Genomic DNA, 27,531 nt, shown 5'->3' with positions numbered 1-27,531 from the left:
GAGAGAAACAGAAAGAAATAGGGGCAAGGAGGGCAGGCACATTATTCTGTTCATGTACAACAATTTCTCTGGCTACTTACAGAGGGCACAGGAATTCCTTTTCTTTGTATCACTGTCTTCCCTTATGCTCTTCATTTGTTTTCTCCTTGTTGGTCAGTCAGTGCCCATTAGCTTTATTATAATCTCTTAACAATGTTCCTTTTAACTGTGTTATCATGCTTTTGTATTATTCTAGCCAATGGTAGAATATTTCTTCACAATAGTTCCCCCTAGGCCATGGAAAAGTTCAAGGATGCAGGATTGCCCAAGCCCATTGGGGTATCCAACGTCAACCTCAGGCAGTTGGAGATCATTCTGAGCAAGCCAGGGCTCAAGTACAAGCCTGTGTGCAACCAGGTGAGGACTCTCAACATCTTCTCCTGCTTTCCATTCCTTTCTTCTTCTCTCCTGGCAGGTGTCCATTTGTGCCCCTCTTCGCTTTACTTTGTGAAATGAAGATTTTACAGTGTTAGCCTCTATGTGAAAGGGCAGGGAGGGCCTGCATTGTATCTATGCTTATAAAAGTCTCAGTGAAAAGGTGAGGACATTTTTGTGCTGAAATGTGTGTAACGCAGCAGTCAGAAATAAACCTCAGGGTGAAAATGGAATTCTTCCTTGTTAAAGAAAGATCCATTGCAGGATACCTGAATATTGACTGCTAAGGTAATGCAGAAGCACCATTTACAGGGAAGAAGTCCATGAAAATCTCTAATGGGCAGTTCATAAAGACATGTGAGACGGGAAGAGAGAGGTGGTAAAGGTTTGTGTGGTGTTCATACCTGAGTCTTTTCCTCTTTGCATCTCTGATTTTAGGTGTCTTGAACAGAGAGCTAGATACACAAAAACTTAGCTGGAGACTATGATAATAATCTGGGGAGGAGGGAGCAAGTTATCGAATTATGATGATAGTATGGTGAGCAACATCAACACTCATGAAATTTTAGGAAAACTTAAGCAGGTCTTGTCTATTAGCCCACTTTAGTCTGCGTCTCCTCCCTGCTGTCTCTCATCAAATCAACATGTGTCGGTGCGTGGTGTTGTGTTTTATCTAACAATTTGCAGTTGTCACAACCCAGTACAGATCTTTGGGTTGTGAACATACAGCCAATATCGTGGCATAGCATGTTAAGCTACCTCGTGAGATGCCGGCATCACATGTGGATGTTGTTACAAAACCGGATGCTCCACTTCTGATCCAGCTGCCTGCTAATGGCCTGGGAAAAGCAGCAGAAAATGAACAAATATTTGACCTCTGTCACCCATATCAAGGACAAAAATGAAGCTCCTGGCTTCAGCCTGACCTGCTGCTGGCCATTGCAGTCTTCTGGAGAGTGAACCAGAGGATAGAAGATTTATCTCTCCATCTTTTCCTCTCCTTTCTTCTCTGTAACTCTGTCTTTGAAGAAGTACAAATGAATCATAAAAAACTATATAATAAAACATGATTTTGGTAATTAATGTTGTAGCACTCTGATTTTTAAATAAAATATAAAATTATATGGCTTTCAATATTAGTTTTCCATTTAACTGTGTTATCATTCTTTTATATTATTCTAGCCAATGGTAGAATATTTCTTCACAATAGTTCCCCCTTGGCCATGGAAAAGGTCAAGGATGCAGGATTGCCCAAGCCCATTGGGGTATCCAACGTCAACCTCAGGCAGTTGGATTTTCAAATAAAAGACAAAATTATTACGGCTTTCAATATTCATTTTTCTCCAAGTTTTATTTTATCATAATCCCATTGAAACATTCAGAACATTTGAAGGCATTGATGCAAAGCTTGCAGGCTTTTTCACACACACTCAAAATTGTTGGCAGCTTTTCATATGTCCAAAGTTAGTAGGCATACATAAGTATGTCTTCATACATATGAGCAATATTTTGTAGAACTTCTTGATAGTATGTGGTAAACCTGCCTAAAAAGCCCAGCACACCTGAGAAAGCATCTCCTGTGGTTAAATTTACTCTCCCACATGGTTTAAGTTTCATTATTGAATCAAACTGAGTTAATAATTATGAGTTAATAATAATGAGTTAATAATTAACAGATTAGCATTGATTTCAGAGGTCTTGAAAGTTTATTTATAGGAACATTTTCTGGGGGAAAGGAAATAGATGAAGGAGTGGTACCACAACAGGGTAAAATTTAATTAGTGGTGAACTTAGATACTTCACCACTAGCAATGGACTAATAATAATAATGAATTTAGATACTTCACCACCAATAATGGACTAATAACGGAATAGTGGAAAATTACTAAGGTATCTCCATACTGTCTTCCACAGTGGCTGAACCACCAGCAGTGGTTTACATTACCACCAGCAGTGGATTAGTCTCCTTTCCTTTTCATTGATATTAACAACTAAAACACTGCATTTACCTTGAAAAGGTTTGGTTGTAGAAGAGGCACTAGAAACAATTAGCTATGATTTTCTGAAAAATAATGATCTCGATGCAGAAGATGAAGTCTTAAAAGTAGATTTAAATCCAAAGAATGAACATTTAGTCAGAAATTTCACAAATGGGAGAGAATTTACAGCCAGCCTAAGGTCTTTGCTCTTCTTCTGTGCTCTTAGGTTAAAGAATCTAAGCAAACAAATAAAATGAGAGTAACAAGGATTATCTATCCCTCTACCTGTGAGATTTTTAATTCATGATACAAGCAAATATGATAATGTATTAAAGATTAGTATAATATAAATATATACATTATTCAAAATTGATAGGCTATAATTGCTAATGTTTTATTAGTATAGAGGAAAAAGCAGAATGCAGCAGAGAAATAATGCAGATAGACAACCAAGCAAAAAATAATTTCTACTATCTTTAAATACTTTAGTAACTATTCATTATTATCACTTTATATTTACAGTAGTTATGAAATACAGAGCTACACAAATTATGGAGGAAATCTTTGGACAATGAACTCTATTTATCCGTGACATTCTCTCCATTTCCTAATCTGATATATTATTCTGTGTCATGGGTTAATAATTAAAGGATTAAAAAATCATATCAAATGACTTGAAGTAACCTAAATGCTGTTTTAGTATTGAATAGTATAACGGCATGTTATTGTTCAAAAACTGACAAAACACATTTCTATTTTCTTTGAGAATTTCGTATAAGATAGCACTTTGCATTATTGAAAGATGTAGGTAAGTGAGAGGAATATGTTTCTAATTCTGCATGTTTGGTTGGGGTTGGCAATGGCTGGGAAAAGTTGTCAGCCTGGAGGAGAGTAGGAAAAGATTTTTCAGTCGTTGTTTCTCCAGTGCTGCCAGCAACAGGAGATTCACTGCATAGACACAGGAGCCAAGGCAATAACCAAGGAAGACCAACAGTACAGGCAATCCCTTCAAGCAATGCTGGCTAAGATCTTAGGCTATTATGTCTCCTTGGAGGATGTTAAATCACAGGAATTGGGATATTGTTGGGATATTGAGGGGTTTGGCTCAGGAAGAGGGCTGAGGAGTCAACTATGAGGAAGACAGAGGAAAAAGGATTTGAGCACATCTTCTCTTAGGAATATAAGTAAGCTCTTCTTTTTTCAAGATTTATTTTATTTACTGGAAAGAGAGAGAGACAGGAAGAGACAGAGACAGGCAGACACACACACACAAACACACACACATCACACACATACACACACACAGATATCTTCCATCTGTTGGTTCACTCTCTAAATGACCATGACTTTTGGGGCTGGGCAAGGGCACAGTCAGGAGCCAGGAATTCTTCATTGCCTCCCATGCGGGTGCAGGGGCCCAAGCACTCAGGCCATTCTACACTACTTTGCCAGATGTATTAGCAGGGAGCTGGATTGAAAGTAGAGCTTCTGGGATTCAACCAGCATTTCCATATAGGATCTGGCATAGTAGGCTGCAGCTTAACCTACTATGCCACAACTCCATCCCTCAACAGATTATTTATAACAATATCTGCAGATAAAAGGCCACTTTCCAAAAATGTTTTTGAGAGACAGAATTGAGGCTCAGACGTTCACTTTTATGTGTTTCCAGAGCTCCAAGGGTCACCTTAATGCTGACTGCAAGTTGTGTTGTGGGACCCACAGATCCTGTCCAAGGGAATGGCTATATACTGGAGAGTGACTTTGGCTTTATAACAGGAAATAAACTGCCTTGAGTTACCCTCTGTGTGTAGTTTAGGCTCAGAACAAAGGGCATACTTGGGAGTTCCTATCAGATGTGCCCAGGTAGGGCCAGGGAGATCCAGCCAGAGTTCATGGGTGGAGCAAGTGTTCAGAGGGGTAGCTGACACAGGAGTCATGGAGTAACTCCAGCTACTATCAGTGGAGGCAGGGGATGTTGGAGCTGACTGGTGTGTTCTGAGTCCCTTCACCCACCCAGATGTAAGCACTAACTCACACTGTATTGTGCTCTTCCAGTCTTCTGTGAGATTCATCCCCAGTGTGTAGTGAGCTCTGAGCATCTACAGTCAGGCTGGATGGGTGCACAGGAACAAAGCCACAATCTGCAATTTTTCAAGTGACTGGGGAAGGAGGGGAGGCCATGGGGAAGAGTATGATCCCCAATTCTATTTATTTGCAATTCCTAGGAGCTGTGTTTCCAAGCTGCTCTGCTCCCCTCCTGTCACAGTGGCAAGCCATGTATGGTCCTGGGCTTTGTGATTGCTGGTGCCCTGTTGGAACCTTAGAGCTCAGTTTGCCCTGCGAGAATGCAGGCATGTGTTTGAGGGCTGGACTTAAAACCAGTGAGAACTGTGGAATTTTCCCACTTCAGGGCTGCTGGTCTGTATTGCTGGCAGGAGGTGAAACACCTCTTTGCCCTTTTTCCATTTAATACGGCATTCGCAGACAAAAGGAGGTGAGCTAAGGCCTGTATCTGCTGGTGCCAGTGGCCAGGACGGTGTTTATGTCTTCTCTCTCTGCTGGATTGAGGAGTCTCTGTGCTGTTCTGTCAGTGCAATACTGGCTTCCTTAGCTCTTGGTGGGGTGGGTTTGTGGGTGAATAGCTATTCAAATCATGTCTCTAGGAGACAATCACTGGAGCATCTTACTCAGCAATCATTTTGCTGTGAACTCCTCAGATTTAACTTGTGGTCTTTCATTGACAGCCTATGTTGGAAAAATTGCTCATTAATCGTTTAATTCTCTGTATGTGAGGTGTGTGTGTGTGTGTGTGTGTGTGTAGTATAAGAAAGCTAATTGCTTCAAAGGATACATGATTAGAAGGGATTTCATCAAGACAAAAATAAAACAAACAAAACAGTGGGTGCCTGGATGTTTGTAGTCTGAAGTCAATAGTCATTTGATTAATGTTTTGCAATACTTTACAACATGTAAGAGATTATGAAGGGAAAATTTACTAAATGTAATGGTTTATTTGTCAGTGATAAGATGTTTAGTTTCATATAAATCATTGACCTGGTTCCAAGTCTCTATTTAAATGTGGAGTACTGCTTTAACTTCACTCCTCCCACATGTCATAGACATTTATATAGGCAGTGGGGCATTGATTTCCTGTTATTCCTCTGAAGGCAGAAGTAATAAGCAGAGTGTGCTTGGCCAGAAGAGTGAAAGGCCATGGATCCCAAGCATCAGCGTATGGCATTAAATGATGGTCACTTCATTCCTGCACTTGGTCTTGGCACCTATGCACCTGAAGAGGTAAGCCTAGCTGTTGTTCTGTGGTTAAGGGGACAAAAGATAGTTGACTAGGAAGGGTGCAGCATGACATGAATGTGAAGTCAGCCCACTGCCTTGTGACTGCAGGACTCAGTTGATTCTCCAATTCCCCAGGCTAGAGCTATTTTATACATAAAATTGAGCTTAGTCACAGTTTATTCTGTGTGACAGTCAGGTCCTGTGGTGCTCTGCTGATGAACAAGGATATTCATGCTGCTTCTTGTTTCCATTTACTTCTTGCTTTGGGTAAGGGAAGTAACCCCACTCTCAACAAGACTGCTCATTAGCTCACTTGCCTGTTATTTCTTTGCAGTTGGAGTGGATTCTTTTTTGTTTTTTTTTTTTCTGACATTCAAGAAATATTTCCTCCTTCCAAAAAGGATGATACACAGGATTTTTTTCACACTAGAGAAAGAAAATGCACAGAACATGAAAAGTGTTCATGTTGTTCTGCTGTGGGTTAACCTTGAGCACTATAGCATAATCACTAGACCTGAATCAAGTAGATATTCAATTATACTACTCCTACCTCTGACAAACTTCCCTGAAAGAAAATACAGTATCATGTTAGGGGAAAATGGGAATTCAATGAGATGAGAACAAGGCTAAATTATTCATTGTTGTTAACAAGTGTTGTACTTAGAGGAAAATAGTGTATGCGTGAGCCTATGAAATAAAAGAAATCACTGTGTACTTACTCCCCATGTAGGATCTCTGTCCTTATGAGTTCTACTATAAGAATAAACTGCAAATCGTGTCCTCAAATTATACTCTATATGTTGTGTGTGCATGTGTGGTGCATACTGTTGAAATATGTACTATGTCTTCTGTATGTAAAAGCAAACTAAAGGCCGGCACCGCGGCTCACTAGGCTAATCCTCTGCTTGCGGTGCTGGCACTCCAGGTTCTAGTCCTGGTTGGGGCACCGGTTCTGTCCTGGTTGCTCCTCTTCCAGTCCAGCTATCTCCTGTGGCCAAGGAAATCAGTGGAGGATGGCCCAGGTGCTTAGGCCCTGCAACACACATGGGAGACCAGGAGGAAGCACCTGGCTCCTGGCTTCAGATTGGTGCAGCGCGCTGGCTATAGCAGCAATTTGGGGCATGAACCAATGGAAAGAAGACCTTTCTCTCTGTCTCTCTGCCTGTCAAAAAAAAAAAAAAAAGCAAACTAAAAATAAACCATAATGAAGAAGGGAGCAGGAGGTGGAATGAGAGTCAGGTGGGAGGGTGGGTATGAGGGAAAGAACTACTATATTCCTAACATTGTACCTTAAAAAAATGCGTTCATTAAATAAAATCAAGCACTGAAGGGTTGAGGATGGGTACATCATTATATTCCTACAATGTATCTATGGACTACATTGAATCTGTTCTCTTTGTATTAATATCACATTAACATAAAAAATAAACTATAAGAAATATGTGAACACTGTTGAGGCAATTTGGCATACTATCATCTTCTGATTACATAGTTGTATGGCATTGAACTATTTAACACAAACTTGAACTCCTATTTTATTCTTTTGTAAGACTGAAGGACATAACTGAAGTCCTTTTGGAAGACTCATGCCAAGACAAACTTTCTTTTCTTTTTTTAGAAGATTTGTTTATTTTGAAAGTGAGAGAGACAGAGAGAGAAGAAAGAGACAGAGAGAGAGACCTGCTTTCCATCCTCTGGTTCACCCCCTAGATGGCCCCAATAGCCATCTAGCTCTCCCACATAGGTGGCAGGGGCTCAAACCCTTAGGCCATCCTCTGCTTTTGCTAGACCATTAGCAGGGACCTGCAATGGAAAGTGGTGCCCATATGGGATGCTGGCATCACAGGTAGTGGCTTTATCCACAGTGCCGGCCCATACTCATTTTTCAAAGTGAAGTAACGTGAAGGAGAATAAAGGATCAAGGACACCAGATAAAGTCTTGGTCATGGTAAATGAGTGAGTGTCCTCACATCTATGAGAAGCAGAAGGCTGCTGTCAGCATAGGGTAGTAGGATCTACTGTCTGCTTCATTGTTATTTCATTGAATAAAGGGATCCTCTCAAATTCTTCAAATAAATGGAAAAGTTTTTGTTCCATTTGTCTGTTTATCCTTTACCAAATACTTTCAAATCTTTACACAATTTTTAAATGCTGATAATTTAAAATTTAACTACGTATATCTTTTTGAAAATAAAAGAGCTATTTTAAGAAGTGAAATGATGTTAATAATCATTTATATGATGCAATAAATTTCTTGTGTGAAAATACATACACAGGGGGCCAGTGCCATGGTGCAGCAGGTTAAAGCCCTGGTCTGAACTACTGGCAATCCATATGGGCACCGTTTCTAGTCCTGGCTGCTCCTCTTCCAATCCAGCTATCTGCTATGGTCTAGGATAGCAGTGGATGATGTCCCAAGTCCATGGGCCCCTGCAACGCTTGGGAGACCCAGAAGAAGCTCATGGCTCCTGGCTTCGGATCCGTGCAGCTCCAGCTGTTGCGGCCATTTGGGGTGTGAACCATGGGATGGAAGACCTCTCTCTCTCTGTCTCTAACTCTCACTGTATCTTTGTCTTTCAAATGAATTAAAAAGAGAGAGAGAGAGAGAGAGAGAGAGAGAGAGAGAAAGAATTACATACACAGTGGCCGGCCCTGTAGCATAGCAGTTAAAGCCGCCACTTTCAGTGCCAGCATCCCATATGGGAGCTGGTTCAAGTCCCGGTAGCACCACTTCCAATCCAGCTCTCTGCTATGGCCTTGGAAATCAGCAGAAGATGGCCCAAGTCCTTGGGCCCCTGCACCCACATGGGAAACCTGGAAGAAACTCCTTGCACCTGGCTTCGGATTGGTGCAGCTCTGGCCGTTGCAGCCAACTGTCGAGTGAACCAGAGGATGGAAGATCCACCCCCCACCCCCCCCCCCCCGCCACCTCTCCTTCTCTCTCTGTGTAACTCTTTCAAATAAATAAATATTTTTTAAAAAATAAAGAAAATACATACACGTTGTGTGTGTGTGTGTGTGTGTGTGTGGCTAGTATTTTTAGTTAGCCTATTTGGTTGAGGCAGACAAAATGGATATGTACATCTGAATTAACATCCTGCTGTCCATTGAACTGTCTATTTTCAAACTTTTATTTGAAAGAATGGAATATGTGTGTGGTATAGCAGACAGGATGTATGTAACCAAATATCAATAAAAATCTTAATAATGGAGACTCTAAATAAGCTGCTTTCTTCACAGATAAGTTTTCAAAGGTCGTTAAATTCAGTTCTGACACAATTTAATATATTCTGTTTATTTAGAGGACTCATGGAAGCTTGCACTGTATTTTCTCCATTTCTCATTCCATTCAATTTTCCCATGTTAATTTCCTTTGTGAGCTCTCTATACAAATGACAATTTTGCTACTAACTTTTTGCTGTGTCACTTGAACTATTCCATCAAATAAAAAAACTGGCGGGCCGGCGCCGCGGCTCACTAGGCTAATCCTCCAACTAGCAGCGCCGGCACACCGGGTTCTAGTCCCGGTCGGGGCGCAGGATTCTGTCCCGGTTGCCCCTCTTCCAGGCCAGCTCTCTGCTGTGGCCAGGGAGTACAGTGGAGGATGGCCCAAGTGTTTGGGCCCTGCACCCGCATGGGGGACCAGGAGAAGCACCTGGCTCCTGCCTTGATCAGCATCGTGCGCGGGCCGCAGCACGCCAGCCATGGCGGCCATTGGAGGGTGAACCAACAGCAAAGGAAGACCTTTCTCTCTGTCTCTCTCTCTCACTGTCCACTCTGCCTGTCAAAAAAAAAAAAAAAATGGCATAGTTCCTGAGTACCTTTGGACACCAGTGACACCTTTGACAGCATTTAAGTTGCCTGGTGTGAAGAGGTTCCTGAACAGCCTAACTCTTGCTATTAATTAGGAAGGTCTGGGCAAATAGGATTGCCTTCATTCCCTATAATGAAAAATTAATTTTCCTAAGACATGAGGAAAATATATTTTTGTGAAAGTCATCGATAATGTCTGAGCTATTTCAAATCACTTGGGTTTTCAAATTTCTGCCTATTTAGGTTCCTAAAAGTAAGGCTGGGGAGGCCACCAAAATAGCTATAGATGTTGGTTACCGCCACATTGATGCTGCTTATGCGTACCGAAATGAAGAGGAAGTAGGTCTGGCCATCCGAAGCAAGATTGCAGATGGCACTGTGAAGAGAGATGACATATTCTACACTTCAAAGGTACAGTATATTCAATGTGAAGTTGGGCTAACTATTGAAATGCTATAATTTTCTGGTAATGGTTGTTCTAACTTGTGAGATAATTGTTCATTGCTGCTTTTATTTTCCTTTATTTTCTCCCATTCTGTCAATTGTCTCTTCACTGTGTTGTTTCTTTGCTGTACAGAAGCATGTTACCTTCATAAGATCTCATTTGTCTATTTTTACTTTTATTTACCTGAGTATTACACAAAAAGTCTTACACAAAAAGTCATTCCCCAATCTCAGTCTTGCCCTTGTTCTCCTATGTTTTCCTCTAGTAGTTTTACAGTTTCAGGACTTAAGTTTAGATCCTTGATCCATTTTGAGGGTATATGTAAGATAAGAGTCTTTGTTCAAATTTCTGCATGTGCAAACCTCATTTTCCCAACACCATTTCTTTAAGACATTTATCCTTTCCCCAGGGCATTCATTTATTATGTTTGTTAAAGATATGTGTGAATTTGTTTCTGAGGCTTCTATTCTGTTCCATGGATCTATTTCTAAGCAGTATGATGATATTTCTTTCATTCTCATAGGCTTGTAGTATGTCTTGCCATCTGGTATTGTGATGCCTCTGGATTTGTTTTTGCTTGTTTGTTTGTTTAAAATTCCCTTGGCTCTATGAGGACTTTTATGTTACCATATTAATTTTTAAAGATTTATTTTATTTATTTGCAAGGCAGAAAGGAAGAGAGATTTTTCCATGCACTGGTTCACTCCTCAAAAGACTGAAACAGTCTGTTTGGGCAAAGCAGAGTTCAGGAGCCAGGAATGCCATCTTGGCCTCCCTCATGTATAGCAGGGTCCAAGTAGTTGGGACATCTTCTTCTGCCTTCCCAAGCATAATAGCAGGGAGGTGGATCTGAAGCAGAGCAACTGGGACTCAAAGTGGTACTCCCAGTGCAAATGGTGGCTTAACCTGCTGTACCACAATGCTGGCCCAGGCATATTAGGACTTCTTTTTTATAGTTTCATGAAGAATATCATAAGTATTGATGGATATAGCATTGAATCCTTGAATACCTTTGAGTATTATGGACATTTTGATACTTTTAATTCTTCCAATCTCTAAATGAAGATTTTTCTTTTATTGTATGTGTCTTCTTATATTTCTCTCTCTTTTTTTTAAATTTTCATTATAGATCTATCATTCCCTTGGTTAAATTCATCCCAAATTTTTTAACTTTTGTAGCTATTGTAAAAGGTTTTGTTCTTTAAATATTTATTTATTTACTTGAGAGATAATGTTAGAGAGAGAAGGAGATACAGAGAGAGCGAAAGAGGTCTTTTATCAACTAGTTTATTCCATAAATGGCTGAAAGAGCTGGAGATGGGCCAATACAAAGCCAGGATCCAGGAGCTTCTTTTGGGTCTCCCATGTGGCTTCAGTGGCCCAAGCACTTGGGCCATCCTTTACTGCTTTCCCAAGCCATCAAAAGGGAACTGGAACAGACATGGAGTAGCTGGAACCAGTACCCATATAGGACGTCAGCACCACAGGTAGAGACTTAGTCTACTACTCCTCAGCGCCAGCCACAGGGTTTGTTCTTATAATCAGATCATTGTTGGTGAATAAACATGCTTTTGATTATTGTGTGTGGATTTTTGTGTCCTTCAACTTTTTGTATCCTTCTCTTTTCAATCCAATAGTCTCTTGGTTGAGTCTTTTGCTTCCCCTACATATAGATTCATCAGATACATAAACAAGGGTAATTTGATTTCCTCCACTCCAGTTTTTACTCCCTTGATGTCTTTTTCCTGTATAGTAGATTTGGCTAAATTTTCCAGAACTATATTGAATAAAAGTGGTGAGAGTGGATATCTTTCTGTGATGCCAGGTCTTAATGACAATGCTTTCAGCTTTTCCCTGTTCAGTAGGTTATTGGATAGGGGCTTGCCACATATTGCCTTTATATCCACATTTTTAAAGGATATTTTATCATGAAATGATGTATCAAATGCTTTCTCTGCATCTGTTGAGATAATCATATGATTTTGTCCTTCATTTTGTTGATGTGATGTATCTCATTTATTGATTTGCATATGTTGAGCCATCCCTGCATTTCTGGGATGGTCCCATTTGCTCAGGGCAATTGATCATTTCGATGTGTTGTTGATTTGTTTCTATTTGTTGGATATGTTTGAATCTTTGTTCAAAAAGGATATCTATGTTCAACAGTTCCTTTTTATGTATCTTTTCTGGCTTTGGCATTAAAGTAATCTTGGCTTCATTGAATCGATTTGGAAGAGTTGTCTTTGTTTTAGTTATTTGGAATAGTTTGAGAAGAATTGGTTAGTTTTTCCATAAAAGTTTTTTTTTTACAAAATATACATACAGTTCTTTATTAAACAACTGTAAACACTTCACTGTAAAAATCCAAAACTTTATAAACAAACGTTTTGTAAATAGAATCTATGCTACAGTAAAAGAATTAACACCATTATTTACATGCAATACGGACAGATTTGGCACTTTTTGAAAAGAAATGTACAAAACACTTGTTTAAAAAGAAATTTAAAATTATAAAAAAACTCAGAGCATCACTACCATGCACTTTGCAAATACCTCACAAGCACTTATGGCACAGCTAGCGGAGAGCCCCAGGCTCCCTGGCAATATTTATGTGACTTTTAATGTGCTTCCGTAAGTCTGTTGTAAAACTACCTGAACGTTGTCAAGAATAAAGTCAAACGCCATATTCCAAACCGATTCCACTGACTGCTGCATCAACCTTTTCATGTATTTTATAACTAGATCGAGTTTTTCCAAATCTTTTTCCTCTATTAGATCGGTACAGTATTTCACGACTTGCAGGATGTCTTCTTCCATTGGATCTGAAATGGTGGTTATCCATTCTTTGAGCAAGTTCTTCACATCGCTGAATTCCACAGCTCCAGCTAGATTGGGTGCTGGGGGTCTCCCGCTGCTGCGTGACTCAGGCTGCAGACTGGAAGGGCCCGGCCCATCTGACATGGAAGCAGCATGTTCCGGGAGTTTCTCCCGGAACATAAAAGTTTTGTAGAATTCAGCAGTGAAGCCGTCTGGTCCTGGTCTTCTCCATTTTAGATTTTCATTACTAATTCAGTCTCAATTTTGATTAGTTTTGTGTTCAGATTTTCTATATCTTTATGCCCCTAAATTCTGGTAAATTTCATGTGTCTAGAAATCTATCAATTTCTTCTAAATTTTCCAATTTTTTGCAATTTAATTGTTGATAATTCTTTCTAGTGATTCTTTGTATTTTTGTGGTATCATTTGTAATAGCTCCTTTTTCTTTTTTAAAACATTTATTTATTTATTTATTTATTTGAAAGAATTACAGACAGACATAGATAGATTGAGATAGTGAGGAAGAGAGAGAGAGAGAGAGAAGGGAGAGATAGGGAGAGGCAGAGCGAGCAAGAGAGAGAGAGCTATCTTCCACGGCTAGTTCACTCCCAAGATGGCCAGGCAGAAGCCAGAAGGCAGGAGCTTCATCAGGGTCTCCAATGTGGGTGGAAGGGCCCAAACACTATGCCATCTTCTGCTGCTTTGCTCAGGGTATTAGCAGAGAGCTGGATTGGAAGTGGAGCAGCAGAGACAAAAACTGGTGCAATAAGGGATGCCATCGCAGGTGGCAGCTTTACTCGCTACACAATTTCAGTCCCAGTAAAAGCTCCTTTGTCATCTCTGATTGTTTTGAGTTGAGTCCTCTCCCTAACTTATTTAATCTGGCAAATGGTTTATCAATTTCATTTTTCCCCAGAGGATAGTTCTTCATTTCATTGACTTTTTATTGCTTTTTTATTTTCTTGTGTTTATCTCGTTCCTAATTTTTCTTATTTCTTTCTTACTAATCATTTTGGTTTTGGTTTGCATTTGTTTTTCAATGTCCTTGAGAAGCAGTGTTGTTAGATTACTTATTTGAAACATTTCCACTTTTTTTTAATTAGGCAATGCATAATGTAAACTTTCCTATTAACATTGCTTTTGCTTTTCTAAGTTTTGATTTGTTGTGTTTGTATTTTCATTACTGTCAAAGAACTTTTTAATTTCTGCTTTTCTTTCCTCTATGACCCAGTGCTTATTCAGGAAAAAGTTGTTCAATCTTCAAGTATTTGCATAATATCTATAATTTATTTTACCTTTAATTTCCTTCTTCATTTCTTTAGGTCATAACAGATACATATGAGGCTTGTTTTATGGTCTAGAATGTGTCTATACTAGAGAATGTACTATGTAATTGTGGAAATAATGTGTGTTTTGCTATTGTGGGTTGCAATGTTCTTTAATGTCTACTAGGTCCATTTGGTCTACAGCTTAGATGATTTTTCTCTCTTTCTCTTTTTTTTATTTTTTGTTTATTTCGTTTTGTAGTTGACCTATCTGTTGATGAAAGTTTTTGCACATGTCCTCGTACTACTGTCCTGGAGCTTGTGTCTTTGTTTTTAACTTTTATTTAATAAATATAAATCTCCAAAGCACAACTTTTGGATTAAGCGGCTTTTTCCCCCCATAACCTCCCTCCCACCCGCAACATCCCATCTCCCACTCCCTCTCCGATACCATTCATATCAAGATTCATTTTCAATTACCTTTATACACAGAAGATCAATCCATTAACATTTGTTTTATAAAACTGGATGACCTGGAATTAGATATATACACATTTAGAACAGTCAAATCTTGTTAAATTGATTGCTTGATCACTAGATGTTGATCTTCTTAAAGTCTTTTAACAGTTTTTTTTTTCATAAAGTATGTTTTGTCTGATAGGAGTGTAGCTACTCCTGCTATATTTGATTTTGGCATGCATTGATTTATTTTTCACACCTTCACTCACATTGTGTTTCTTGTATTGAACGTACAGTGAAGTGTTGGTTTATTATTCACTCAGTCTATGATTTTAATAGGGGAATTTGGTTCACTTACATTCAAGTGTGGTTGGTAAATGAGTGCTTCATTCTGTATTTTTCCATAAAAATTTTGTAATGTTTATTTTGAATATAATTTGCTATTTCATTAATAGTTCTTCTAACTTCATTGTTTTATTATCCAAATTGCATTGTTCTGTTTCTGTATGTAGTACATCCTTAAGTGTAATTTGCAAAGCTTGCTGGGTAGTGATGATTTCTTTTCATTTTTGCTTTTCTTGGAAATCTATATTTCACCTTTGTTTACGAACGAGAGCTTCTCTGAGTAAAATAGTATGGGTTGATTGGTTTTCTTTCTTTCAGACCTTTGGCTATATCACTTTATTCTCTCCTGCCTTGCAGGGTTTCCATGAAAATTTGTCAATATTATAGGACTTCCTTAAATGTCAACTGGTCATTTTCTCTTCCAAATTTTAGGACATTCTCATTATGTTTTACTTTTCAAAGTCTGATTATAAGATGGCCTTGTGTGGGTATTTTCTGATCATGCCAACTTGGGATTCTGTGAGCTTCCTGTCCTATATGTGGATACCCATATGTTTCTCCAAAAAGGGGAAGTTTATGGCATTCTTTCATTGACTGAGTTGTCTTAGCCAATCTTTTCTCACCACTCCTTCAGGAATTCCCAAGACTTATCCATTGGGTAGTTTAGTGGAATCACACGGATCCCTAATATTGCTTTCATTCCTTTTATTTTTTTCTTTTTATTTTTATGATCTAAAATATTTCGAGAGGTCTCTCTTCTCGATCATATATTAATTCTTCTGCCTCTGTAGTCTATTGTTAAGGATTTCCATTTGATTTATTGAGTTATTCATTTTTATTTCTTCTGTTTGGTCCCTCTTTTATTACCTCTATCTCTTTGCATTTTAAACTCAGGCAAATATAACCTATGCGATGTCATTATCATTACTTGATAAAAGATTTAGCTCTGGTGTAATATTCATCAATGGATTACTATATTAATGAGTAATATCTACATAAGTGAAAGAGGTCATGCAGAAGACAACAGGAAACAGAAAATCCAAAAAGAAGGGAGTATTTTCATTCATTGCCTCTCACTTCTTTATGTGTTAAGACTTATTATTTATGTGAATGTCAAAGTTAGAGAGAGAGAGAGAGAGAGAGAGAGAGAGAGAGAGATCTTTCATTTACTGATCACTAACCATATGGCCAGAATGACAGGAACTCGGCCAGGCCAAAGCCAACAGTAGTGAGCATCATTCCGGGCCTTCCATGTGGGTGGCAGAGATTCAAATTTTCAGGCCATCCTTCACTGCTTTTCCTAGGCCATTAGCAGGAAGCTAGATCAGAAGTAAAGCAGCCAGGACATGAACCAGCACTCATAAGGGATGGCGGCATTGTAAGCAGCAGCTTTATGTGCTATGTCATAATGCAGGCCCCAGTGCTAATCACTTCCCATGCAGCAGAAAAATGTCTCAATATTAGATGAAAGACAGCAAATGCATTCATTCAGCACAACTTCCCCTGTTTAATTCCCTGCAGCTTTGGTGCACTTTCCTTCGACCAGAGATGGTCAGACCAGCCTTGGAAAAGTCACTGCAAAAACTTCAACTGGACTATGTTGATCTCTATATTATTCATTTCCCAGCAGCTCTGAAGGTAGGCAGTGACCATCATTAAATTTATTTCACTTTAGCTGTGAGCATAACCATCATTTCTATGGGTGACTAAATGATACCAATAAATGTATTAAATTGTATAAGTTATAGAAACTGCTGAGCTAGTTTAACCAATAGATTTTATTTGATTGGAACTTCAAGCCAGGAGTAAATATAAATATTTTAAGTCACCTTAACAAACATCTGTTTTTATGTCAGTGATTTTCCACTGTACTACTCTAGTTTTATTTAATTTTTGCCTGAGCCATTTCACTGGTGGCATTTATACCTGTTGGTTATTTCAAAGCTCATGATAATAAACATTTGGTAACTTCTGAGAATCTTCTAGTATTAAAATTATTATTGGACAGAACCTTGATCCATCTTCTGCAGTACAAGTGACTACTGTGTGATCCACATGTTTTCAGCAAGTTGAGGAATACTGACTGCTTAGTCTGGGTCAATATTACAATCCATTATTGATGGAAATCAAGGCCATGAAACTCTTGATTTTCACAGTGAAAGAGTAATTTCAGTATGAGGAGGGCGGATGAGGGGACAGAAGAATACAAAGTAGCATAAATTCATGTGATTCCTTAATACACATAACTGATTGGGAAGAGAGGAAGTCGGTAGCTTAACACTACTTTTTACCACTTCTTATGTAATGTCCATGGCAATTATAAGTATATGGAATTTTGCTCCACATATTTCATGAAGCTTAGTGTTCAAATGCTATAGGGTGGATATCTGAATAAGGTGAAATATATAAAAAATGATTGCTTGTTTTCTAGCCTGGGGAGGACATCATTCCAACAGATAAAAGCGGAAAAGTAATATTTGACAAAGTGGATCTCCGTGCCACTTGGGAGGTGAGTACTTGGAAGAGTGAATAGAAAGGAGGAGTCAAGAGGGAATCAAGAGGGAACATTACATAAAAATTCAACTTAAAAGTATGGGATATGCATTACTGGATGTAAAACTCCATGCCCTTTGTAGTGGTTAATGTACTTCAATTTTTAGGGAGGAAGACAACAGTGGAATTTCACAGAAGAAACAGAAAGAATTAGGGCAATGAGGGCAGAAACATCTTCCCATTTATGTTCACTATTTTTTCTGGGTTTCAAAGAACACAGGAATTCATTTTCTCATTGTAACTGTCTTTACCTAATTACTTTACTAGATTTTCTCTTGTGGTCAGTCAGAACCCATTGGCTTCAATATAATCTCTTGAAAATGTTTCTTTTAACTGTGTTAAAAGCCTTTATATAAAATAAGATAATATAATATATAATATTATAAAATAATATAATATGCTCTATAATACACCATATATTATATATAATTTAATAATATTATATTAATATTTAATTATATTATATTAATATATAATTTAAAAAATAATATAACAATAATTATAAACCTTATTCTACCCATCGTGGAAATATTTCTTCACAATCGTTCCTCCCAGGCCATGGAAAAGTGCAAGGATGCAGGACTGACCAAGTCCATCGGGGTGTCCAACTTCAACCGCAGGCAGTTGGAGATGATTCTGAACAAGCCAGGGCTCAAGTACAAACCCGTCTGCAACCAGGTGAGGAATCAGCCTCCTCCCCTTCTGTTCTGCATTCCTTCCTTCTCTTGCTACTCCCAAGTGTTCATTTGTTATCTTTTTTCAACGTACTGTTGGAACAGAAGATTCACATGCAGACTCTGTATGGGAGTACTCTCCAATGTGCATATATTTGTTAATGTCTTAGTGAAAACATGAGCAGACTTTAGTGCTGAAATCTGTGTAAGAATCTGGGAGGTAAAGATGATCTAGAAAGGCAGCAGTCAAGAACCAAACCTCAGTGGGAAGGTGGATTTTTCCCAGATCGATGAAGGATCCATTGAAAGATTGCCTGGTGTCTTGATTGCTGAAGGTGATGTGTAAAGTACTGTATATAGGAAAGTAAGCCTTGAAGACATCTGGGGGGAAGTAAATAAATACAGAGTGAAAGTAGAAGATACATGATAAAGGTTTCTGCAGTGTTGAGAGAATCTTTCCCTTTGTTATCTCTGCTTTCTTGCACAGAGACTTACATATAACAAAATTTAATTGGAGAAAATGAGAATAATCTGGAAAAGTGGGAAGCAGTTACCTACGTATGGTGACAGTGTGGTGGCCAACATCAACACTCACAGAATTTTAGCAAAACTTAAGTTGGTCATGTTCCTGAGCCTATTTAGTCTGCCTCTCCTACCTGCTATTAGCCATCAAATCAACTATTTAAGCACATCTATTCTGTGCCTGGTTTCATTATGTAACTTAGTATCTGACAGCTTTCACCTACCCAATCATGGTCTTGACTGGAAATATGGATTAGAAAAATCTAGAACTTGTGTATTTAATGACCAGGGGCTCTGATCTTCTATTAAAAAGATTACAAAATTACTTTGGCTTTCAATATTGATTTTACTCCAATTTTTTATTATTATAACAACTTTCAAGCAATCAGATAATTTGAAGGAAAAATGCAATCTTCTGATGTTTCCCTACTACAACCACAAATGTTTACCGCTTTTCATGTGTCAAAAGTTAGTAGGCATACGTGAGTATGTCTTCATATATCTATGCAATATTTTGCCCAACCTCATGGCGCTATGTGGTATACATGACTATCCATCACTACAGACCTCTGAAGCAACTCTTGATTGAAGATACTGTCCCACATAGTTATAGTTTCATTATTGGATCTAAATGAGTTAACCATTATTCCCTCATATAATTTAACATGCATCCATATCATGATTTTTAAATTTTTGCTTCTAAATATCTTCATTTTAAGTACACCAAAATAGTAGTTCATGCATAGAATTGTGTTGTGTTTCTAATTTTTTTCCAAGAATAGTCAGCAATCTTTTTTTTCTTGGATATACTGACAGATTTTGACAGGCGTCTGTTCAGATTATTATTGTGTAATAATAGATAACTTGTTTCTCTACTTCAAATCTATAAATTACAATTAAAGTTTCAATATTTTAGTACATTAAGGTTGAAGGATGTTTTTCAGAAAGTATGCTTAGAATGGTATATTCACCAAATTTTATCCCAAGAGAAGCACAGAATGGCAGGTTTTCCCACGTTTAGTGATTTGTCTTTTGATCATTTCATTACATTACTCAGAACCAAATGTCATTTATATGAACATATTTTTACCTACAGCAATTACTAGTAATCTGTTAGGTGATAATATTCAAAAAAGGATGCAGTATTAACTATTTTTTTCATGGGAGTTTTTTTGTCCTTGTCTTACTTTGGATTTTTAAAATATTATTTGCATTTCAATTAAGAATTTCACTTTCTTTATTTTTATTTTTTTAACTTTTATTTAGCAAATATAAATTTCCAAAGTACAGTTTATGGCTTACAATGGCTTCCCCCCTCCATAATTTCCCCCCCACTTGTACCCCTCCCATCTCCTGCTCCCTCTCCCATTCCATTCACATCAAGATTCATTTTCAATTATCTTTATATATGGAAGATCTATTTAGTATATATTAAGTAAAGATTTCATCAGTTTGCACCCACACAGAAACACAAAGTGTAAAATACTGTTTCAGTACTAGTTACAGCATTACTTCACATTGGACAACACACTAAGGACAGATCCCACATGAAAAGTAAGTACACAGAGACTCCTGTTGTTGACTTAACAATTTGACACTCTATGGCGTCAGTAATCTCCCTAGGCTCTAGTCATGAGTTGCCAAGGCTATGGAAGCCTTTTGAGTTCGCTGACTTCAATCTTATTCTGACAGGGTCATAGTCAAAGTGGAAGTTCTTTCCTCCCTTCAGAGAAAGGTACCTCCTTCTTTGATGGCCCCATTCTTTCCACTGTGATCTCACTTGCAGAGATCTTTCATTTAGGTCATTTTTTTTTCCCCAGGGTGTCTTGGCTTTCCATGCCTAAAATACTCTCATGGGCTCTTCAGCCATATCTGAATGCCTTAAGGGCTGATTCTGAGGCCAGAGTGCTGTTCAGGACATCTGCCATTCTATGAGTCTGCTGTGTATCCTGCTTCGCATGATGGATCGTTCTCTCCTTTTTTAATTCTATCAGTTAGTATTAGCAGACACTAGTCTTGTTTGTGTGATCCCTTTGACTCTTAGACCTATCAGTGTGATCAGTTGTGAACTGAAATTGATCACTTGGACTAGTGAGATGGCATTGGTACATGCCACCTTGATGGCTTGTGTTGGAATCCCCTGGCACGTTTCTAACTCCACCATTTGGGGCAAGTCTGATGGAGCATGTCCCAAATTGTAAGAATTTTGCTTTTAATACTTGATGTTTGCAACTTAAGTGAGTCTAAATGATAATTAATCCTTAGAGGCAGTATTAACTTTCATATTTTCCCTTTAATTGGAATGAAATTACTATAATAATAGCTATGAGTAGGGATACATTTTTTATTCCCTCTCTCTCTGTGTGTGTCTTTTATATATATTCAGAAATACAAACTCATGGGTTTTTATTTACTATTTGTGTTATAATTGGTCTTATCAATTATTCCTTGGGATGCTGGAATCTACCCCCAGTAAATCACTGAGATTCCTACCATACTGACTTCTTTCTGAGTCTTTTTTTTAAAGATTTATTTATTTACTTGAGAGGCAGAGTTACAGGGAGATGGAGAGACAATGAAAGAGAGGCCGTCCATCCACTTGTTCCCTCTCTAATGGCATCAATGGCTAGAGTTGAGCTGACCTGGAAGCAGGAGCCAGTGGCTTCTTCCAGGTCTCTCACATTGGTACAGGAGCCTAAGCACTTGATCCATCTTCCACTGCTTTCCCAACTGTTAGCAGAGAGATGGATGGAAAGATAGCAGCCAGGACAGGTCTTGGACCCATATGGGATGTCCATGCTACAGGCAGAGGCTAAGCCTACTCCACCACAATGCTGGCCCCCTAATGTGTCTTTGAATGTATTTTTTATTTTCAGGCAATGTCAGTGTCCGAAGCTCAAAGATTACTTTCTTCCAGATGTGTTTTTCACCTATCTTTAAAACACCCAAAAAAATTGACAAACAAGATCTGGTCATAGAATTTATTTTCTCTAAGGAGTGTCATTTTTTTTCAACTTACCAAGACACAAAATATTAAATTGATTGGTTTTAAAAATTCCTTACTTGTGGGCTGGGATTTCAGTATAGTGCATTAAGCTGGTAATTGTGATGTGGGTACCCAATATTGGAGCACAATTTCAATTCCATTCACACACCTGGGAAAGCAGAGGACAGTGGCTCAAACACTTGGGCCCCTGCTACCCATGTGGGGGATGCAGATGGAGCTCTAAGCTCAAGCCTAGGCCTGGCACAACTCTGGCCATTTGAAGCATTTGGGGAGTGAACCAACAGATGGAAGATAACTCTCCATCTCTCTCTCTCTCTGTCTCTCTCTCTCTCTCCTTATCTATCTCTCCACACCTCTGGTATACATGTGTGTGTGTGTGTGTGTGTATGGTACCACTGTTTCACTATCTTTAAAAATGAATAATCATAATAATAAATATTTGAAACAAAATAAGAGATATTAATTTTGCTGTTTTCTGTTTAATTTTCATGTTTCATTTTTAAATTCAGCAACTTTTAAAGTGTCCATTTATATTAATATTTGCATGTCATATATGCTGAAACTGTGTTGTCTTGTCTCTCTGCAGGTGGAATGCCATCCTTATCTCAACCAGAGCAAGCTGTTGGAATACTGCAAGTCCAAAGACATTGTTCTGGTTGCTTATAGTGCTCTGGGATCACATCGAGAACCAAGATGGTAAAAGTAAAATGAAAGCCCACCAAACACTTTTTTGAGGAAATATTTTTGGTTGGAAACTACTCAGTTTTATAGTCAAGTAGCTCAGGAGGAGGGGAGAATGTGCGGATGATGTTAATGCTGCTGGACTAAGGAGCACATCTGAGAAGCACTGGTCTAGAGTGTGTCCCTTAGTCAGTTTTGGAAGCCTCCCAAGAACTGCATACTTAGTCTTAGGAGTTCATTTTTCTGCCTTGCCTTCCAGGGTGGACCAGAGCACCCCAGCTGTCTTGGAAAATCCAGTCATCTGTGCCCTGGCAAAAAAGCACAAGCGAAGTCCAGCCCTGATTGCCCTTCGCTACCAGCTGCAGCGTGGGGTTGTGGTCCTGGCCAAGAGTTTCACTGAGAAGCGAATCAAAGAAAATTTTCAGGTGATGAGCATGTGGGACTGGAGGTGTCTAGGACCCACATATGTGCTCCTTTGCAAGATGTCAAGCCACTCAGGGGTCATGTCTTTTTTTTTTCTGTCTTTGCTCACACATTTAAGATTTGTCTAAATCACTGAGGCATAATAGCTAGACAGAATTATGACTCAACAGAAAACAGAGAATCGTGTTTCAACATTAAATTGCGAATATAATCCGTAGCTTTCTGCAAGTGACAACCTTTGTTCATTTCCTGCAATGGGGAATTAGATAAGGTGATTTTTGATAATAAACTGTTATCACTGTATTTTGTGCTGCTGAGAAAATTCTCTCAGGAACTTGCAATCAACTCTCTCACACAGTTATAAATAGGAGCACTCTCTTCTAGGATTTGACTGAACATTGTCTGGCGTGGCTCAGCCATCCAACAGGCACTTTTTCATTCTCCAGCCAACCATGTAAAGGGAATAAGTTTATACCTGCAAAGCATTCTCAGAACTGGCAAGCTATCGCTTCTGGCGAGTTCTGCTGACCACTGAACAGGCCAGGCCACACTGAAATCGTAGAGTACTGGATATTGGATCCAAAGGGCATGGTCCCTAGCACAAGGAAGATTTGCAGGATATTTCTCTAACTCATCTACCACGTTTATGTATTCTGGACACTATTTTTAGGTTGTGATACATTTGTTGAAGTATGTTCTCACAGTTTATACCAGTGTTTTGGTTCTCTTCTTGGTGTATTTTCATGATCAAAATTTCCTACTCTTCACATCCTTAAATCTTCTGCATTTGTTTGTGGCTGATGTGTGTCATATCTTTTACTATATTGAGCACATGACAATTTCTACTACATTATCTTTGAAAGTGTCCTTCTAAATTTGGTCTTTAATTCAACTGACATATTTTTCAATTCATATTTTTCAATGCTATGTGAAACATCTTTAAAAAGCCACAAAGATACATTTATAGTTTAAAAATGAAATCACAGAGAAGATTTGGGGACACTGCTAAGGATGTCTGCAGCCCATATTGCAGTGCCTGGGTTTGAACCTCATTGTGCTGTAGATCTAGTTTCTTGCTAATGCACACCTAGAGAAGCAACAATTTATGACCCAACTGCTTTGATCTCTGCTACTCTTGTGAGAGATTCAGACTGAGGTTCCTGGCTCATGGCTTCTGCCTGCCCTCACACTGATTTTGCATACATTTGGCACATATACTGGCAGGTGGGAGATCTATGTCTTTCTGTCTCTGAATTTCTCTCTGCCACTCCATAATATCCAACTTTGACACATCAAAGTCTGTCTGCCCCACATACACAAAGTACATTTCTGCCTTCATTCTTCCCTTCAATGGATTCTTGTCTATTCTTTACAGAAATGTCTGTTATATAAGAGTTTATGGTTTTATAACTTTTCAACTTCCACATAAACTACATCTTTACGTCGTTGCATGATATTGCATTGAAACTTTCCATTACTTTTGGAAGCTTTTTTATTACTTTTTTCTTTTATCAAATTGTCATATTTTCTTTTGTGATTTCTTTCCTTTCTTCCTTCATTTTTTCTTCTTTCTTGTTAAGGTGGGGGCAGGAGAGGAAGAGCGAGAGGGAGAGGGAGAGGGAGAGGGAAGAGAGGAAGGAGAGAGAGAGAGATTTCCATCCACCATTCTATTTCCCAAAGGTCCACAACAACTAGAAGAGGCAAGGCCACAGTCTGAGTCCTGAACTCAAATCAGGGTCTGTTATGTGGGTGGCAAGGTCTCAAGTACTCAAGCCAGCACCTGATACCTTCCAGGGTGCACAGTGACAGGAAGCAGGAATCTGAAGTGGAGCCAGGACAGGAATCCATTCTAATAAAAGACATAGATGTCCCAAGTGGCTTGTAAACTCCATAACCAAATGTCTGCCCTGAGTAGTAAATTTGTAACAATGTTAAGTTTTCCTATCCACATTTTTCAAGCATTAACAAATTTTATACCTTTTTTTCAATAAGGCATTTGTATATATTGATCCACAGAAACCTGATAATTTTTATAGTGTAGTTTGTAACTTCCTGTTTTGAGAATTTTCAAATGTACAGAAAATTTCTAAAAATAAGGCATTGTAAACCTTTTCCTAGATTCATCAATTATGAAATCCTAGACTTTCAAAAATTTTTTCTCATTATCATTGAGTATTGCCATTTATCTATGGATAGTTCATATGTTCCAAATAGTATTTGTTTTTTCTTTTTTGCTATTTAAAGTTCCTAATATTAATGAATGGTATCCACTTTAAGTAAGTTCCTGTGTCCTTTGTACATAATATCATTATGTTTGGACAATTGCTGTTTCAAATTATGTTGGAAAAAAAACCTTTTTTGTCATGTTAACTCTTCATTATTGGAATATAAAAATCTGACTGTATCAAGAAAATTTCCTAAATTGTCTTATATATTTTACATTCTTCTGAATCTCGTTTGTACATGACCTTATAGACTTTAAATAATTTCAGCTTTGATTGTTCTTTGATACCTCCTTTTATCTGTAGTGTCAAGTAGCTTGAGTGTATCTTAACTGGTAATGCATTTCTATCATGTTTCACCTAGTGTTTTTTCATGGTCTGAGTTGCTTTTTATATATGTCAAAACATTTGAAAACTCTTGATGCTTTCCAGACTGACAAAGAAGCAGATAAATACAACAAAATTTTCTACTTTTCTAATAGGTTTTTGAATTCCAGTTGTCATCCGAGGACATGAAGGCCCTGGATGGCCTCAACCAAAATGTTCGGTACCTTACAAGCAATTTGTAAGTCACATTGCTAAATGCACTGCCTCCATTTGTTTTCTGAGGAGGAATGTAGGATGGGTATTAGCCTCTATTCTCCATATATCCATGGACATGAAAAGTGGGTTCACCAATGTAGCCTTACTAAATATTTCCAAAATGATGTTTTCTTCCTCTTCTCCCAGACTTGCTCAATTGGAGCATTTCCAATAATGAGAATGTCTAATGTAGAAGTCCTTTTTCTGATCAGTATTTTGTTTATTTCATAATCATTTATTTCATAATCCATTAAGATATCTTGCCTTCCAATGGAATATATAATTATAGTAATAGACTCTGGAATATATTCATCTCTGAGTCTGGAAAATATTCATCTCTGAGTGCAAATTGAATCCTCATTTTTATGATTGATACATATTTGCTGTGTTTTTTGTTCAAAATAGTATTGAAAGTTTGAGAGTTTGGAGAAATGCAGTATGAACTATACAACAGTGAATTGTCTTTTATTTATATTAGTAGGTTTATTTGACATCACTTTCTTCCTGGAAATTGTGCACTTAAGTACATAAAAATTAAATAAAGACGTTTAACCTACATTTTAAAACAAACCAATACTAATTTCAGAGGTCCTGAAAGTTTACTAATAGAACTGTTTTCTTGGGAAATAAGACAGAGCAGTGTTACCATGATAAAGTAAAATTTATTTTCCTAATGAATTTAGATACATCAGTACTAATGGAATCATATGGGGAAAATACACTTTATTAATACTCAAATGACTTTGGGTTATGCCAAAAAAAAATGCCAAATGGTCCTTAAGTACCAGTGATATTCATTTTAAGTATATTCCTGGAGTAGACCAAAATAAGTCTTTTTTGGGCTGGGACAGTACTTTACTTCCTAAAGTAACTTCTTAAGTTTTAGAATAACCCTGGTTATAATCTTGGTCTATAATGCACAAGTATCTAACTAATAATAAGTAAATAATATAATATATGTGAAACTATTTAAAGAAGTATAAAGATTTCAATTTGGGACATCCAAAGATTTGAATGTGATGAAATATATTTACATAAAACTATGCTTATAAATATGTCGGATTTTAAAACTGGAAAGAGAGCAAACTTATTCACTTTGATTCTAGTACTAGTGACACACAAATCACTTCTTCAGTCTTCTAGAAATGTGGTCACTGAGTTTAGATTCTACATTTTTCTCATTTTAGTGCTGCTGGACATCCAGAGTTCCCATTTTCTGATGAATATTAACACAGAGGCCTTTCCCATGTTTCAACCACGAGCTCCTGTAAGTGGATCGTGATGCCGGTGACACATCAGATGCTGGTGAATGGGCGCGTCTCTCCTGATTGATCTTTACGGCTTAGCAATCTACACTCAGCTAGAGCTTTACCTGCAGAAAATAAATCATGTCAGTGAAATTGTGTCCTTCAGTGAAAAATTAAATAATACTGATTTATTAAAGATACTGCTGACCTTATTTATTACCTATATGCCTTATTTCTGACTCCTGAGTCCCTCTAACTTATTTGAGTGGGAATGTGGATGTTTGTGGTGAGAGAGGAGAGCAACCAGTCCATAGATGTGTCTGGGAATGCGGTGGGGAAAGTTGTCTGTCAGTAGAGCACTTGGCAGACGTTTCTGTCATGTTTCCCAGTGCTTCCCTGTACAGAGCCCAGAAGGAGAGGCAATACTGAAGAACAATCAATAGTTGAGAGGCTCTCTTCCAGCAGATTACAGATCAGCTCTGCAGCTACTCGGGTATTTTGTTATCCTTGGGGGAGGTTTATTCACAAGGATGGAAGGTTGACAGGATTCAACTAGAAAGAGTGATCAGGTATCTGATATGTGGGGGACTGACGAAAAGGAATTGAACACCTCATCTTGGGAACATTGGCCACAGTCTTTTTTTTTTTTTAAAGATATATTTTATTTATTTGAAAGACAGAGTTACAGAGAGAGGTAGAGATAGAGAGAGGGTTCTTCCATCCACTGGTTCACTCCCCAGATTGCTACAACGGCTGGAGCTGACCTGATCCGAAGCCAGGTGGCAG

The 27,531-nt window shown here is 38.1% G+C and overlaps 2 protein-coding genes across 2 annotated transcripts in view; both read left to right on the top strand.

Moving 5' to 3' along the window:
• Positions 1-377: 377 nt before the first annotated feature.
• On the top strand, positions 378-26,957 carry LOC103345169 (prostaglandin-E(2) 9-reductase). Its single transcript, XM_051834771.1, has 10 exons — positions 378-396; positions 5,564-5,693; positions 9,747-9,914; positions 16,356-16,472; positions 17,266-17,343; positions 17,943-18,065; positions 22,177-22,286; positions 22,531-22,696; positions 25,399-25,481; positions 26,686-26,957. Exons 2-10 carry the CDS (start codon positions 5,610-5,612, stop codon positions 26,726-26,728), a joined length of 972 nt encoding a protein of 323 aa, XP_051690731.1. The 5' UTR covers positions 378-396; positions 5,564-5,609; the 3' UTR covers positions 26,729-26,957.
• PGER4 (prostaglandin-E(2) 9-reductase-like) overlaps positions 5,496-27,531 on the top strand; it is a gene marked incomplete at its 3' end in the record, with an annotated part of 144,885 nt that continues 122,849 nt past the window's right edge. The window contains 1 exon segment of the mRNA NM_001278867.1: positions 5,496-5,609.

This window comes from Oryctolagus cuniculus, chromosome 13, assembly GCF_964237555.1.
Source record: "Oryctolagus cuniculus chromosome 13, mOryCun1.1, whole genome shotgun sequence".
NCBI lineage: Eukaryota > Metazoa > Chordata > Mammalia > Lagomorpha > Leporidae > Oryctolagus > Oryctolagus cuniculus.
This window is presented reverse-complemented; position numbering and strand designations above follow the sequence as displayed.

What these genes read in the sequence shown, in the direction of transcription:
- LOC103345169 (XM_051834771.1), top strand. Translation starts at nt 5,610, where the DNA reads ATGGATCCCAAGCATCAGCGTATGGCATTAAATGATGGTCACTTCATT. An exon ending in ATCTCCGTGCCACTTGGGAG is followed by an intron (nt 17,344 to 17,942) that starts GTGAGTACTTGG and finishes CGTTCCTCCCAG; the next exon opens with GCCATGGAAAAGTGCAAGGA. An exon ending in ACAAACCCGTCTGCAACCAG is followed by an intron (nt 18,066 to 22,176) that starts GTGAGGAATCAG and finishes GTCTCTCTGCAG; the next exon opens with GTGGAATGCCATCCTTATCT.